The following is a 17482-nucleotide window of genomic DNA, read 5'->3' as shown; positions in this document are numbered from 1 at the left end:
TGCTCCTTCCAGAGAGAGGGATTATGGGTTTTTTCTCCCATAGTGCTCTCTGGCCCAAAGAGCTTCAAGGGAGGTATGAACTCATTGAACTCCAATGAGTAAAGGTGTGAACACAAGCCTTGTATTGATTAGTTCTACTTAGTACCTAGTTTCAGGTTCTGGCCAAAACATCTTCTTGTAAGATTAGATCAACTCTAATTAGTTAGCAGTTAGTAAGGATTCCAACAACTGGAAGTGGTTTTATTAGTCTCAACCTGAATTTGAAAAGTGTCAAGGAAAGGTGGGGACAGGGAAGGGGAGAGGTGGTTTCCCCTTCATAAAGACAAGTATATGTGTAAGTGTGTACATGTGGATTAAAATGTGGATTAAAATTCTGGATAACTATGTTAAAATCCAAAATATATTCTCACTGATCTACAAGTTTCTCAGGGCATTGTATTAAAATTATTTGCCCCCATGATCATACTATCAGTTTGTAGCTGGGGTGAAACTTGAACCTGGACCTTCTTGCCTCCATTTCGGTAGCCACATTTACATGATAAGCACAGAGCCTCAAACCCTAAGACTTAAATCAATTCAGTCCCCAAAAACAAATTTAAAAATCATTTATTGGTTCATTTATGTATGAGATGGGGTGGGGGAGCTGATTTATGTGATCTTTATTTTAAAGAACTGATAGGTGGCTTGTAAATTTTGTTTTATGCAGAAATTCAGAGAGCATGTGGTCATTGGGGATGGGGAAGGATTTCAGAACAGTAATCATAAAATCATAAGCCTGAATGGGAAAGGACAGAGTGCTTTGCAAGGAGGGGAGAGTGTAGAACATTACAGTTCCTTCACAATTTGATCCTGGAATGGCTGGCTCAGCAAGACCACTCTGAACTAGCCTCCCATCATTTTCAGACTTGTTGCTAATTTCAGTTCTTTCAACCAATGTCTGTCCTTTGGGGAGAGGGAGAGACTGGTGTTTGCTGTTTGACACCTGTATAGATTCCCACCACTTAGGAGTGGGAAGGTTCCAAGTAACATTTTTCTCCTTGTAGATCTTAAACCAGAAATTTGGATTTCTCAAATTTCAATACTGGCTCAATCATTAGATGTGCCCTTCTTCTGTAGGAAAACATTCTGATGCTGTCGTGTTAAATTTGTTGAGTCATGTCTGGGTGGAAGCGGGGGGGAGGAGGGGGGGGTGTTACCCAGCTGCTAAGTGGCTAAAGATTCTTTCTTGTGCATACTCCCTAACTTCTGATTTTCCTTGATAGCACATATGCTAGTACTCTTTGTAAATGTAGTATGGTCTTTCCTGGGCTTCATTATTCCACTTCTTACCCCAAAATGGTAATAGCAGACATCGCGGACCCCTTTATAGCAAGAAGGAAAATGACTGCTGTCATGGCTGTGATTAAATAACATCAGAGAGCTTGTCCTCTGATTATTAATCCATGCCTTGAAGAATTTTTATAGCCAATATTTTACTAGTCAGTCTGAAAATACAGCTGGACCCAATAACTGTTAATTTATTCAAATGAAGTGAAGCTTTTTTGGCAAGATGCCCCCGTTGAGGCCTTGGGATACACAACAGCAGAATACTGATGATTCTTCAGAGTTTGGCCATTGCTGTAAAATGAGCTCTACAGTATAGGCCCTGTCCACTAGCTGTGAGCCTCCGCCAAGCCACAGAAGGTTGTAGGTCTGGCTTCCGCCCCCAGCTGGGTGATCACATCCTTTGGTGAGCTGATGGGGGTAGAAGCTTAGCACTGATACTAACACACAGCTAAGATCTGGCATCAGGAGGACAGGAGATTGACCTCATATACACCTTCGTCCTTCCCTACCTCTCCTCTGCCTTGTGTGCCTCAGACAAACACACACACACACACACACACACCCCTGGCTTGCAGGACTTGCAAAATAGCTTCCTCTTGTGAGTGATGAGGAGGGAAGGCCAAAAGCTGAAAAACTCTCAGCTCTTATTTAGAGCTTTTTTGTCTTCCTCCTTGCCCCTCAAGTTTCATGATCAAAGCCACAAATTTTGCTCCTAAGAAAGTAAGAATAGATAGTACAAGACACAAAGTTTGTGAAATGATAGCTTGTCTTTTTGCTATTCTACAACTGATTTTTAAAAACCTAATTAGTAAATAATGAGTAAGAGAAAAGTCATTAATGGAACTAAAATGACAGGTCTGCTCATCTGAGTGGGTTATTCTTTCTAACATCTTTGAGTCAATCCAGTTTTTAGGATTATGTAAAACTGCCACTTCAGAGAATCCCAGATTTAGAACTGAGAGAACTCTGAGGTCAGTTCCAATTCCTTTATTTTGCAGGTGAGGAAATAGAAATTTAGATGTATGAAGTAATTTGCCCAGGCTCATGCTATTATCTAAGCAGGGTTTGAACTTGGGTTTTCTTGATTCCAAGTACAGCACTCCATCCAACATACCCTACTCTGTCTCATGCCAGAGGATCAGCTCTTCTCAAATTATGCAGTGGGACATCCTCTAGCTGAGTAAAGCAGCAGAACACATCAGAACTCTCTGGATCTAAAGTTAATTCCAGTCATCCTTATCTATATCTTACCACTGAACCCAGATGGTTTCAAAGAAGATGTGGCTGGTGATTTTGCATAGCCCTCCTTCGCTTAAACCCGATTCATTTGCAACTCATGGAATCATCTTTTTGGATATCATGGTCTACTTTGAGAACAAACAACAACTACAGAATTAGTCAACATTCTATAACAGAAGGCTTTAATTATATGGCCATACTATGGTTAAATTCTTATAAAGTAAAGGAGTTTTAATTTTTCCTCTTCTGATTTTCCTACTATCTCTAGTTTAATAAGTACAATGATCAGGGAATGGTAGTTGGAAACTAGTGTGTTGGCTACAATAGATATTTACTTGGTATCTAAGAAGGAAACAGTGATCAAAATGGAAGAGAATAATATGGAGACAAATATAAGTTCCAGTCTCATTAACTTTTTGAACTTGGACATCTGAGACTGTTTCCTCTTCTGTAAAATGAGTTTAGACTATTTCTAGGGATCCCTTCAGCTCTAACATGCTCAATTTTCTTTACTTAGCAAACAGGTACAATTTGCTGAAAACTAGCCATTTTTTTTTCTTTTGTCTCATCTCTACTAGAGTTCTGTTATTTTCAAAATGTAAAATCCATTCTTAGCTCATGGGCAGTACAAAACTGATAGTCGGTCAGATTTGGTTGAAGGCTATAGTTTACTGATTCCTGGTCTTGATCATGGTGATCATATAAAAATAGCAGAATTAATTTAGATTATCCTATAACCTTGCTGTGTGTGTACAAGCAGGGCATAATATACTGCTGCTAATAATAAATTCAATTTATCAAGCACTTTTAAGATTGTCAAGTGTGGCAAGATCCTAAAAAGTTGTTTGATTTCTCCTCCTCCCCCATATATCCTTCATTTGATACAGAAATAGCATTACCAAGGTCTCTTGTTCTATTCTAGTGGGATTAGAAAACTTTGAAGAACTTAGTGTCAGATAAGTTCAAGGCAGGTGGAGTTTTGAAATTAGGACTTGGGCTCTTTGTTTTCTTTTGAATGTATGTGGAAATGAATTATAGGATTTGCTTAATAGTGGCTAAGAAGGTACCCTAAATTTTCAGTACTCCCCAGAGGAAGTGAAAGAGGAAATGCCTGAAGCACCAGAACAAGCTGAAGGAAACCCTGCTAAAGGAAGCAGGGATCACTAGAATTAGAGAAACGCTTTTATTCTAAGGAGAAGCTTATATGATATCACATGAGGCAGACATGTTTAAAAGCTTGTAGGAAAATATGTTTAATAGGATGGAAAGTTCATGGAAGTTTGAGGAGGGTACCTCATAAATACCTTCACCTGCTTCTGCCTTTCTGATTAGAGGGCTCAAAAGCAAAAGAAAAAGTTCCTCCCATTGCCTTTTTGTATCGAGGTCTCAAAATCACAGTCATCTCTTCATTTGCCACCAGTTGCTCAGCTTGGTTTTGACTCCATTGCCATCCTAAATGTGTCCTATGGACAGATTTATCATCAGAAAATTCACCGTGGTAGACACTGCTTCATCTTTGTTTCATATACCTTAGCAGTACTCTCTGTTGCTTCTGCCTCTTTAAAAGTTATCATCTAAAGCAGAAAAAACTCCCCCCAAAAGCCCTCTTAAAATAGAACTCAGAATCCAATTCTCCCTGTGCAACAAAAGAACTGTTCGGTTCTGCACACATATATTGTATCTAGGATATACTGTAACCTATTTAACATGTATAGGACTGCTTGCTGTCTGGGGGAGGGGGTGGAGAGAGGGAGGGGAAAAATCGGAACAGAAGCGAGTGCAAGGAATAATGTTGTAAAAAAATTACCCTGGCATGGGTTCTGTCAATAAAAAGTTATTTTTTAAAAAAATTTAAAGGACTTTATATGGAGATGATTTTCATCAAAAGAAAATTAAAATTAAAAAATTAATTTGAGGTCATTCTGACAGTAAAGCAGTATATATTAGGATCATTTTACATAAGTTATTTCTGAAGTATTAGTGAGAAAATTTTTGACAGTAAATAGGTGACACTGAAACAATTTTGAAGGGAAAAGATAAAATGGAAAATATGGGCCTTATCTCTCTATTTGTGAGTTTGGAAATAGAATAAACAATTTCACAGGATGTTCTTTTAAAAAAAAATAGAACTCAGAAATCCTGCCATCTCTTCATTTCCCACCATAGTCATTACCCCATTTCCCTTAACTGCTTTTCAGTTTCCTTTTGTTGTCTTTCACCATTAAAATTTCTCGAGAGCAGAGATTGTCTTTCTTATGATTTGTATTCCCAGCACTTAGCATAGTGCTTGGTATACAGGAGGCACTTAATAAATGTTTATCGTCTGTTACATCTCACCATTATCTTCAGATTCCTGGCCAAATGTAGGTTGGATGATACAATGTAGAAAATGTGATTTAAAGTAGTTTTCTCATTCTCTATGAACTTCCCACTACCTTCAACAAATTTCCCATCACAGTCACAACTAAAAATTTTTTAGATCTCCTTCATATCAGGACTTGATGCGTTAAAATTGGTAGAAATTATGAAATGGTCCCCTTGGAATGTGAGCATCATGAGGTTTTATGAAAATAAGTGTCACAAATGTATATGAATTATCTTAAAAATTAACTGTCTAATGTGGTGTCTAGCTTGGCTTTACATATAGGCATTGTTACATTATATTTGTACAAGAGTGTCCATTTCCTCCTATGTTTGGGCACTTAATTAACTACCATAGGATTGCCAGTTGAAGATTTAATTCTATCTTTGACATTTCTCATTTAGTGAAATTTAATATTTTTCCTCTTTATTGCTTAGGTGGCTTACCAGTAACAGCACCTCAGACAGCATCATGGAACCCACCATCATTAGTTTTCAACCAGTCCACCTCAGTGCCCATAATGAGTTCTCAGCCTTCAGGATTCAGTCAGCCTCTCACCTTTAGTACAAACCCACCAGCCTCAGGCTGGGATCAGCCAACATCCTTTGGAGCCCCAACATCATCCTCACCCCCTCCTCTCTGGGGCTCTACCACAAATGCGCCAGCTAATACATGGCCATCACAAGCCTCTATGGGGAACCCTTTTCAGAGTAACATATTCCCAACATCTGCCACACCTGGCCAACAATCATCTGTGCTTATCTCAGGCTCACCACCTCAGCCTCCTCCCAGAACTGTCCCACAAAGGGATATCTCTTGTGATGCTTTCACTGCCTTAGACCCACTTGGAGATAAAGAAATCAAAGAAGTGAAAGAAATGTTTAAGGACATCCAGTTGAAGCAGCGACCAGCAGTGCCAGCAAGGAAAGGAGAGCAAGCATCCTCTGGGCCTTTCGGAGCCTTCTCCAGTTACTTCACTAGCAAAGTTGGAATTCCACAAGAGAGTGCAGAGAGTGATGATTTAGATGCTAATCAGTTGTTGGCCAAGATAAATGGTAAGGTGTTTACCCCGACAACCTTGTCCAAGGTAATCAGGTCCAGAAGAATCTAATGCTAGCTTCTTTGTCATTTCATTGATCATTCAATAGCTGCATTAAAAGTTTAACTATTTATGTTTTGGAATACCTTAATAAACACGATTATTATCTTTGGAAAAACTGGCCTGATATTGCCCCCTAGTGACAGGTGTCTTAGTACTGGTCACACTAGCCTTGAGAAGTATTGGAAACACTTGTGGAGTTCTCAGGGCTGACTCATAATTCTGGTTCTCTTTCAATTTCTGCATTAATTCTATCTTAAACAGCTTTTAAAGAGATCTTAAAAGCCTCTTCATAATAATAAGGAGCTCTTTTTGAAAGAGATTTTAAAAGCCTCTTATTGCATAATAGTTAGAAGCTCTTTTATAGGGGCGAGGCATGAAGTAGAAGGGGAAGGAATAAGCATTTGTTGAGTCCCTACTACATGCCTGGCATTGTCCAAAGCAGGGAAACAGACTTAAAACTCATCAGTCTAGAGAACTGTCAATGTGATTGAGAAGCCTCATCTATAACATATCCTTATTCACTTTGCATAGTCTCATGTGTTGAGGTTAAAATAATTTGCCAGTTAGATAGCCAGTGTGTATCAGAGGCAGATTCTGAGCTCATGTTTTCCTGAATGCAACACTGGCCTTCTATGTACAATATTGCGTTTGGATTCTTCCTCACAATTCTGAGAAAGAGTATGTAAGTGTTTTTATCAAATCAAATGTGATTAATACTTGTAAAATGATTAGCACAGTGTCTATAACACAGTGAACACAATAAATGTTTGTTCTCCTTTATCTCATTAGGCAAATGTTATCAGGAAACTATTTAGACAAGAAGCCAATCTACTAAGTAGCATGTTTTGGATTTTTGTTCTTTTTTTTCTTTTTAAAGAAGCACCAAAGCCAATTCCCAGGCAAAGCACCCCATTAGCATCCAAGCCAGTGGAAAGCTCATTTGAGAACCTTTTTGCAAAAGATCCTTTCCATTCTCCATCGCAAGCACCCGTAAGTATGATTATTAGAAGAAACCTGAAAACTTGACAAATTATTATTTAGTAATAATAATAATACTAATATTCAATCTAATTGGTAGGATCAGTTTGCTCCACTTTAATTTTTAAGAATCTAACTTTTAATTCTTAATTCACATTTCTGTCATACATACACAAAAAAGATTAGAGATTCAACTTTGAGAACTACACTCATCTTTGGCACATTGCTTCTCCTAGTCAAAGATAATACAGCTCTCCCTGACGTATTATGAAGGTTAAAATGCCCCTACAGTCTGGAAAATCTGCGTATGATTTTTCTGGTTCATTTCATACTACAGAAGAAATCTGAATCTTATTTTTCTTTTGTGAGGTGTTTACAGTATTATACATATATCTTACATGTTTCTGAGTTTCTAAACCTTTTCTGTGTCTTCTACTGGCTTTTGTGTATTTTCTGCAGCTTCCACAAAGCTCCCTCAAAGCTCCCATTTAATTTCTTATATCAGCTTAATATATAGTGCATCCTCAATAGGGAACTCAGATGTGAAAAGGATAATTACTAACTTTCAGTGGTCACCATATGCTTTCAACTGTTATACTTGGGCAAATATGGATACTTTAAAGTAAAGTGCCTGTCCTTGGAAGTATTTATTATGTGACATAAAATCTGAATTTAATTGTTTTTCCAGGGGAAACTCAAAGTTATAATTCTACCCTAAAAAGATTAATTTTTTTAATACGATTAATGGCAACAATTTTTTTTTTAATTTTAATAGCCTTTTATTTACAGGTTATATGTATGGGTAACTTTACAGCATTGACAATTGCCAAACCTCTTGTTCCAATTTTTCCCCTCCTTCCCCCATTCCTTCCCCCAGATGGCAGGATGACCAGTAGATGTTAAATATATTAAAGTATAAATTAGATACACAATAAGTTTACATGACCAAACCATTATTTTGCTGTACAAAAAAGAATTGGACTCTGAGATATTGTACAATTAGCCTGTGAAGAAAATCAAAAATGCAGGTGGGCAAAAATATAGGGATTGGGAATTCAATGTAATAGTTCTTAATCATCTCCCACCTTTCTTTCGCTGGGTGTAGCTGGTTCAATTCATTACTGCTTCATTGGAACTGATTTGGTTCATCTCATTGCTGAGGATGGCCAGGTCCATCAGAATTGGTCATCATATAGTATTGTTGTTGAAGTATGTAATGATCTCCTGGCCCTGCTCTTTTCCCTCAGCATCAGTTCATTTAAGTCTCTCCAGGCCTTACTGAAATCATCCTGTTGGTCATTTCTTACCGAACAATAATATCCCATAATATTCATATACCACAATTTATTCAGCCATTCTCCAATTGATGGGCATCTATTCAGTTTCCAGTTTCTGGCCACTACAAAGAGGTCTGCCACAAACATTCGTGCACATACAGATCCCTTTCCCTTTGTGATCTCTTTGGGATAAAAGCCCAGTAGTAACATTGCTGGATCAAAAGGTATGAACAGTTTGATAGCTTTTTGAGCATAGTTCCAAATTGCTCTCCAGAATGGTTGGATATATTCACAATTCCACCAACAATGTATTAGTGTCCCTGTTTCCCCACATTCCCTCCAACATTCCGCATTATCTTTCCCTGTCATTCTAGCCAGTCTGACAGGTGTGTAGTGGTATCTCAAAGTTGTCTTAATTTGCATTTCTCTGATTGATAATGACTTGGAGCATCTTTTCATATGGCTAGAAATAGTTTCAATTTCTTCATCTGAGAATTGTCTGTTCATATCCTTTGACCATTTATCACTTGGAGAATGGCTTGATTTCTTATAAATTAGAGTCAATTCTCTATATATTTTGGAAATGAGTACTTTATCAGAATCTTTGACTGTAAAAATATTTTCCCAGTTTATTGCTTCCCTTCTAATCTTGTCTGCATTACTTTTGTTTGTACAAAAACTTTTCAGTTTGGTATAATCAAAATTTCTATTTTGTGATTCAGTAATAATCTCTAGTTCTTCTTTGGTCGTAAATTCCTTCCTCTTCCACACGTCTGAGAGGTAAACTATCCTGTGTTCCTCTAATTTATTTATAATCTCATTCTTTATGAATGGCAACAAATCTTAGAAATTATACCAAATAGCATGCTTAGGAAGCAAACTTTCTGTTATAAGTTTGTACTTTCACTTGGATTTGGATCTAATTATCATCACTATTTCCATGGAGTTCAATGGAACCCAAAGATGTAGTCTCCCAACTATTTTCTCACACAGCTCTATAATCCAACCAAACTTCTTTTTTAAAAATTCTAGAGATAATTTGAATTTTTTTCTTTATGATCAAGACTACTTATAGATAAAATGCAGATCAACACTCAAAGATAAGACTATTTATAAGTTTCCATTTGGATATTATATCTCCATAGACTGTGTCTCCTCAGCCAACATCTCATCTATATGGGGATCCTTTTGGAAATCGGTTTGCATAACTTCTGTAAGTAGAAAGTTCTTTAAAATTAATTGTCTGAGGGGAAATTAAATTTAGAATAAAGTTAAGTGTGCCTTACTTGAAGGTAATAAAGTTGGGATTCCATTCTTAAAACAATAGCACAGTGTTGAGAATTCAATTATAGATCTCAAAGTTTGTTGGTGGTATGCTAGATAATTCAATTTCTTCTACCCATAAAATCTACACCTTAGTTCTTATGAACATGGAGTTCTGCATTCCTTATATCTGCTAAAACATTAAAAAAAAAAAAAAATAGAGGACTTAAGAATTCCCCCAAAGTGTCACAAGCAAGCAAGATGATTGGATAGTTTGGGGGGATATTATTTGAGAGTTTGAAGTATAGCTCTTGAAATTTGCATTGAGCACAAGAATTCCTAGTTAAACCTCCAGTCATACAAGCAGGAAATTCAGGCTGAAGACCAAGAAGAAGATATTTTTTATTGTACTTGTCCCTAATTCCTGTTGTGACAGAACTGTGTATTTACACAGGTCCCCAATCCTTTACCTGTTACATGAAAAGAAATTGGTAAATAGCTTCATCTTTGGTTTCAAGCATGACTAGCCCACACCAGTTAACTTTAGACATATCAGATGTCATCAATGTATATAGTGATTTTTATTCTTAAAATATCAGGTGAATATTGGATAAGGATTTGAGTAGGGAAGGAAGAAGAGAATAGGAAGCTCTTTGTAACATATATGGAAAATAGCTGCTAATCTACAAAATAATCAAATTGGGCTTTTTTATTACTTTTACTTGAAAGGTATACATCATAATAGATTTGTCTTATATTTCTGGACAATTAAGCAACAATTTAAAGGACTAAAAAGTGAATGTAATTTCCCAGGGAGCAGCACAGTTTACCTTCAGGGAGTGATTTTCCTATTGCGGAATTATAGATTATTTCCCATATGTGGCTTCTTCTTATTTAATGATATCTGAAACTATTCAATTTTCAATTCCCCAAAAAGCCTCACTTTAATCCCATTAATAGTGAAACAATTTATAATTATTTTTCTGTGTTTGTAAAGACTTGTGACTTTTTTCTCTTACTCTTCATTAGGATTTTGGTGCATTCCGTATCAAGATGGCCACATTTGCCAAGGACAAAGCTACTAGTGCTCCAGCTTCAACATTCATTACCTTTTGCCTAATTCCTTGATGACTTTTTTTTTACTTATAGAGATATCTTTTCACTTTTTGCCCAGACATAAAGCTAAGCTTCAAAGCTGTGGCTTGAAACATAAGATATAAGAATATGACCTTCCAAATCTTAAAACAAATGAAGTCAAAAGAATTTCTCCAATGTGGAAGGGATTGGGGGAGGGGGAGGAGGAGAATGTGTCTACTGGAGACCCTATCACTTTCCTTTCTCAAAATACTTGACATCTCTCAAAGAACAAATGTTAAATTATATCATCTAAAAACACACTCCTTCCAGAACTCTTGCTCTGCTAACAAGTTTTGAAGTTACTTTTATTTAACAAGTTTAGAATTTGTGTGGAGGTCTGCTCCCCCCACTTTTTTTTTTTTTTTTGGCAAGGCTTACAAACTTAAAAATTCATGATTGTAAAAGGACTGGGCATTTATTTTTAAAAAAAATGAGACAAAATCTTACTTTCTCCTCTCCCCTTCCATCTCCAGTGATGTAATCTAAAGGAAATCCTTCAACCATTCATAGATATTTGTTGTCACATTACATATCTCCAGACCTCACTTTTCAAAGGATGAAAACCCTTTTTGAAGCTCGCTTTTGGGAAATTCTGCCTGATCTTATTATAGGACTGACTTTGGGTTTTTTTGTTTGTTTGTTTTTTACTTTGATGGTAAAAACTAAAGCAAATTGTCAGTAAGCATATTGAGGGGAGAGTAACATTTTTTCTCTCCTACTCCTAAAACATTCACTATATGATCTAATTCTTCAAATTTCCCTTACTTTGACCCTATATTTTCCCCTTTTTATAGAACTGGCAAGATTCTCTTGGTTTATGAGAAAATAATCTCTTTACCAAACCACAGGTCTGACATTGTTTTGAGACCTTTTGATTAAAAGAGGGTATAGTCACATAATCAGAGTTACTCAACTAGAGGACACATACTTCTTTTTCCTTAAGTGAATATGAGGCCACAAACTTGAATTTAGGTTCCAAAATCCAGATCTCTTGATAACATTTTTCAGTGAGACTGCTAAAAGTCTACTCATCATGGAAATAATTGTACTTAAAAGATCAGTCTATTATTAAATGAAATGATTGGTCCAAATGCTTCTGGAGTTTTAAGTGGTTACATTGGACCCTTTAAAGTAACTAGGGAATTTTCTTCAAACAATGACTAGGGGTTGATAAAGAAAAAAAAAATGCATGAAAGATGTCCAGAATCTGAAGTTATTGGTTATAACTATGACCATAATGACCTTTTTTTCCTCTCCTTTTGAAAAACCAAAAACAAACTTGAACACTTTCCCAGTATATTTTATCTCTCTATTTTTAGCACAATTATGGGAGTGAATTTTTGCCAAAATGAATTTTGTATTTCGTGTGTATTATTGTTATTGCTTGTCTTTGACCCTTAACTCTCAGGTTCTTGTGGGTGTTAAACATCCACATTCAATGTTAATTTTGGGTGGAGGAAAAGGATACCTGCCTGCAGTGTCAACCAAGTGGTAGACTCATGCACTTCTTTTGATTTACCCCTAAACCCTAAATAATTGTGTCTAAGGTAAAGTTATGGTGACTTATCTAATGGTAGTATCTGATTAATGTATAGGCTTAACCTTTCTGTCTGGCTTTCTGCTCAACCATTTATAAATATGAACTTGAAATAGTATTTTAATGCCCAAATACCTAAACTTGTGCTAAAACTGGAGACAATTATTTGTAGGTAACTGGGATTTTTGAAAGTAATTTCTTGAAACTGAATTTCAGCCACACATGTCCTGTACAGATCTATTTTTTTTCTCCTGTGCACTTTTCTGTAATGCAAATAAAGCTATGAATTTACTCCTTCTCAATAAACTGGAAATATAGAATCAATTGCATCTTGTCCATTTATTCTACCTTCCTGAAATCCTCTTCTGATAACTTGTGGGGTATTTTGTACTTCAAGGTGGAACTGAAAGAAGATAAAGATAGGTGAAAATCAGTGGTGCTTAATTTTTTCCCCCCAAAACTAGCTCATCTGATTTCATTTTCTGGCATTACCTGTCCTTCAATGAAAAATGGAAACAGATTCTAAAATGATTACTAACCTGAGAACGTGGCTGTGGATGGACAAGAATAACCCTGAACTATCAATAAGCTGACTTTAAGGGACAGCTAAGTGGTGTAGTGGGTAAAACATTAGCCCTGGGATCTGGAGGACTTCAATTCAAATCTGGATTTTAGACACTAGCTGTATGATTCTGGGCAAGTTACTTAGAACTGATTGCCTCTCTCCCAAATTGAATATAATAACTAACATTTGTAAAGTATCTACTTGGAGTCAGTCACTGATAAGTGTTTTGTTGTATTTCAATCTCATCCAGCTCTTTGGAGTTTTCTTGGCAAAGATACTTAAATGATTTGCCATTTCCCTCTATGGCTTGTTTTACAGATGAGGAAACTGAGATATATAGGGTTAAGTGACTTACCGAGGGTCATATAGCCATATATACCAACTGTCATAGAGCAAGTGGAAACTACCTCCTGTTAACTAAGTGTTTGAGGTGGGATTTGAACTCAAGATGATGAGTCACTATCCAGTGTGCTATTTAGTTGTCCTCTATATCTCAATTAAACACAACAGTTAGAGGGAGATTCTAGTATTATCCCCATTTTACAGAAAAGGAAACTGCGATTAAGTAACATACCAAGATTCACATAAATTATAAATGTCTGAGTCCTCATTGCCAGCACACTATCCACAACCACACCTAGCTGCCTTAGCCTGATTCTTCTTAATCTTTTCCATGCTACAGTGTCTAGTTCATTTCCAAAGTCAAGCAGGGAAAAAATGTTTAGGCAAGCTTTGATTCTATAGACAAGCGTCAGGGTTAAACTAATTTTATTACAAGAGTACCATGCAACGAGGCTGACTGAGGAGGAAGGAGAAACTATTTCAAAACAAACTAATACAAAGTTAAAGTTTTTGAAGGTAGACATGACCTACCTCTGGTTGTTTGCCAGCCCTTCATTCATTTAATGCAGCTTTCCCTTCTCCACCCCCATCTTAACACCCTGATGTCAGTAGGTAAGAATGCAGGAAAATAGCTCACACTTGGAGACTGTATTGCTTCCCAGGACTGCAGAAACAGTTATACCTGAACCAGGAGATTTGAGAAGTAATTCTCTGTTGTGCAAATTCTCTGCAATATCTAGATGCCTGGAGGGGAATAGGAAGGGGGAGTCAAGGAAGGCAGTGGAGAGGAGGGAGAGAAAGGCAAACCCTTCTAATAGACTGCCTGTTTCAGCCTTCTTGCTTAACCTTTTCAGCTCTTTCTTTCCAAGAAAGTTTTTAACCTTCATGCTTTTATCAGTGTTGTGAAGAGCAAGGACTTTTAATGAAGTGGAAACCACCTGCTGTTGACTAACCCAAGAGTAAAGAGAAATGCTTATTCAAGCAGTTTTTCCAAGAGAGGGAGAGGGAGTGGGGGAAAATCAGAGTAAAATGACCTTGTCCTTGACTGGACACGTCAAGCTGAAGTTATTTACTTACTAACACTATTCTCATCTGTTCAGATTTTAACAGTCATCATTTTGTTTGTGACAAGGCTTCTTTTTTTAGGTAGTGAGAAAATATGACCTACAAAGTATAAGCACATGAGGAGCTTTTAAAAAATACAATAAATAATAAATCTAAAACTAAAAGTTAGCATAAAAATGTGCAATGGGGAAATATAAGAAACTTTCATGAAAAATGTAAAACTAAAGCAGAGTCTCCTTTTCCTCTGTAAATAAGAAATACAATTCTGAAAATAGAAACAATAGGAAAAAAACAAACAAAAAAAAAGAAATTAAAGGCATAAAAAAGGAGGAAAATAAAAATAACTTTGTTAATGATATAGTTAACTTAGAAAATTCTAGAGATTTTGGGAAAATGTCCAAAAAAAGTTTTGGGATACAAAACATCCATAAAAAGTCATAACATTTTTATGTAATAATAACAAAATTTAGGAGCAAATAATCAAAAGGAAAATCTTATTCAGACCAACAAAATGTATAAAGTATATCTGGGCATTAAGATAAAATGATTTTTTTTTAAAAAGACACTTAAAATAATAACAAATTTAACTGGAGTACTTGTTGATCTTTGCCAATATAATAAAATGGCAATATCTAAATTAATTTACATTTTTAAGGATAAATCTCAATCCACCAAGGGAATATTTGTTAGAGTTAGGCAAAGAGATAATTTTTTTTGAAAGAACAAAAGATATAAAATTTCATAAGAAAATAATGGGGGGAGGAAAAACAAAGGGGAGAAGCACTTCCAACATCTCAAATTATAATTTAATCACACATAGTATTTGGTACTGATTACAAAATAGAAAAGTGGATCAGTGAAACAGACTATATAAGGAAGAATTAGAAACAATTGAATTCAATAATCCAAAGCTCAATAAACCTGAGTTCATAAATTACTTGGGGAAAGATTCCCAATTTGACCAATGTTATTGGGAAAACTGAAAAGCAATTTGGCAGAGATTAGATTTAGACTAACATCTTACACTACAATAAGCTTTAAAAAGATATACCCAAATCACAAAATTAAGAAAACCAGGTCAGGGGAATTAGGGAGAAATTATTAACTAAACAAGAGATTTAAGATAAAATAATTACCTAAAATGGAAAGGCTTTTGCACAAACAAAATCAATGCAAGTAGGATAAGAAGGGAAGTGAATGATTGAAGGAGCAAATTTGCATCATACATAAGGATCTGAAATATAAGATGTATAAGAAAGTAATACAAATACGTAAAATTATTCTCCCAATGGATAAATAGATAAAGGGTACAACCAATTTTTATTTTATTTTATTTTATTTGCGGAGGCAATTGGGGTTAAGTGACACAGCTAGTAAATGTTAAATATCTGAGGCCAGATTTGAACTTATATCCTCTTGACTTCAGGGCTGATGCTCTACCCACTGTACCACTGAGCTGCCCCAGTACAATCAATTCTTAAGAGAAAAATTGTCAATTAACAGCTATATAAATTTTTTAAAAGACTTTTATATTTCACCTGAAAAATTTTAAAATGCCATATGGTTTGGACAATCATCCACTAATAACAGTAACCTGTGATGCTATTGTTGTTATTCAGCCCTTTCAGTTTTGTCCAGCTCTTCATGAGTTGTGTTTTTTTGGCCAAAATACTGAAGTGGTTTGACATTCATTTTTTCCAGCTCATTTTACAAATCAGGAAACTAAGGCAAACAGTCAAGATACTTACCTAAGGTGATAGTATGTAAGGACAGAATTGAACAGACTTGACTAGTGTCTAAGGCCAGATTTGAATTCAGGAAGAGGAATCTTCATGAGTTAAGGGACTATACTCTACTGTTCCACCTACTTGCAATCAGTACTAGCAATCCCTTAAAATAGTATCCCAGCTCTGCCACTTGCTACCTATATGACAGGGTAAGGACAGTACCTCTTTGGGCTTATTTCATTATATTTAAAATAAAGGAGTTAGACTAGAAATAATCTCTAGACTTCTCTTGTTTATTATGAGGCAGCTAGATAGCTCAGTAAATAGAACAGTAGACCTTGAATACAAATCCAGTCTCAAGCACTTGCAAGTGTAATTCTGGGCAAGTCATTTAACCTCTGTCTATTTCAGTAACCTCATCATTAAATGGAGATAATAATAACACCTAATTTTGAAGATTGTGAGTATACAATAGAATTATATCTGTAAAGTGCTTTAAGTACTATAATGTTAGGGTTATTTTACCTTATGCCATATTTTCATAGACCCAGTGATTTCCATTAAACATGTTTTTCTTTCCGTCGCAAATTTATCCTTAACCTCACCAAAAAAAAAAAAAAAAAAAAAAAGTAAAACTGATTGGATTTCCAATTCTTTTCCTTTAAAGGGAGGAGTACAGGCCTGGATAATTTCCAAATTGGATTGGCCTTTAAATAATCCAGTGGTCAAATAAGTTATATTTCCAGAAATATGCCATAAACAGCAGGAAGCACAATGCAAAGTCTTATTGCTGAAATAAGATCTTTCTCTTTTTCCCTGCCCCCTTTCCCTTCTCATCTTACCCTCCAAGATCTCTGGTTAATATTTAAGCTATGATTATTTGAGGAGATTGCTAAATAATGAAATATCTGTGTTTCTTGCTGGGAAGTGTTTATGCAACATTATCCTTTTATTCTTAAAAAAAAAAAAAAAAAAAAAACTTTGTTTGAATGTTGGAAGTGTGCTTTCTGTGTTGTTAGTCTGGAAAGCTCAGGATTAGGAACCCCAGCAACTCCCTTTAACATGATAGTCATTAGCATGTTGCTGGTACAAGATCCAGCAATTTGTCAATTTACCTAATCAGTTACTGAAGCTCCTCCTAGGTTCTTCTTTTTCTGAAGAGTTCCAGGTTGTAATTACTAGTCACATGCAACATACTAGGTAGAATACTGAAAATATGTCCTGCAGGCCTTAGTCATCTTTGGGAACTGGAGGGGATCCTGAATTAAAAGACATTCGGTTTCTATACAGCCAGGTGCCAAATAGTCACCTGCAGAGCCCTAACCAGTTATACCTTGGTTCTGATAGGCTAACTCTGGTTTTATCCTGCTGGGATTCAAGCTTCTGTGATACTTGGAATATTGGAGAGAATGTGGGAAAACAGGGGCACTGATACATTATTGGTGGAATTGTGAACACATCCAGCCATTCTGGAGATCAATTTGGAACTATGCTCAAAAAGTTATCAAACTGTGCATACCCTTTGATCCAGCAGTGTTACTACTGGTTACTACCAAAGAGAT

The 17482-nt window shown here is 36.0% G+C and overlaps 1 protein-coding gene across 1 annotated transcript in view; it reads left to right on the top strand.

Annotated features, from left to right (window-relative positions):
* DAB2 (DAB adaptor protein 2) overlaps nucleotides 1-12545 on the top strand; it is a 68087-nt gene extending 55542 nt beyond the window's left edge. Inside the window, 4 exon segments of the mRNA XM_051990237.1 lie at nucleotides 5365-5982; nucleotides 6907-7019; nucleotides 9430-9497; nucleotides 10577-12545. Coding sequence (XP_051846197.1) covers nucleotides 5365-5982; nucleotides 6907-7019; nucleotides 9430-9492 — 794 coding nt within the window. The 3' untranslated portion in view covers nucleotides 9493-9497; nucleotides 10577-12545.
* The last annotated feature ends 4937 nt before the right edge of the window (nucleotides 12546-17482 follow it).

This window comes from Antechinus flavipes, chromosome 1 (genome assembly GCF_016432865.1).
Source record: "Antechinus flavipes isolate AdamAnt ecotype Samford, QLD, Australia chromosome 1, AdamAnt_v2, whole genome shotgun sequence".
In the NCBI taxonomy this organism is placed as follows: domain Eukaryota; kingdom Metazoa; phylum Chordata; class Mammalia; order Dasyuromorphia; family Dasyuridae; genus Antechinus; species Antechinus flavipes.
Note: the sequence above shows the minus strand (reverse complement) of the source record. Positions and strands in the feature narration are given on the sequence as shown.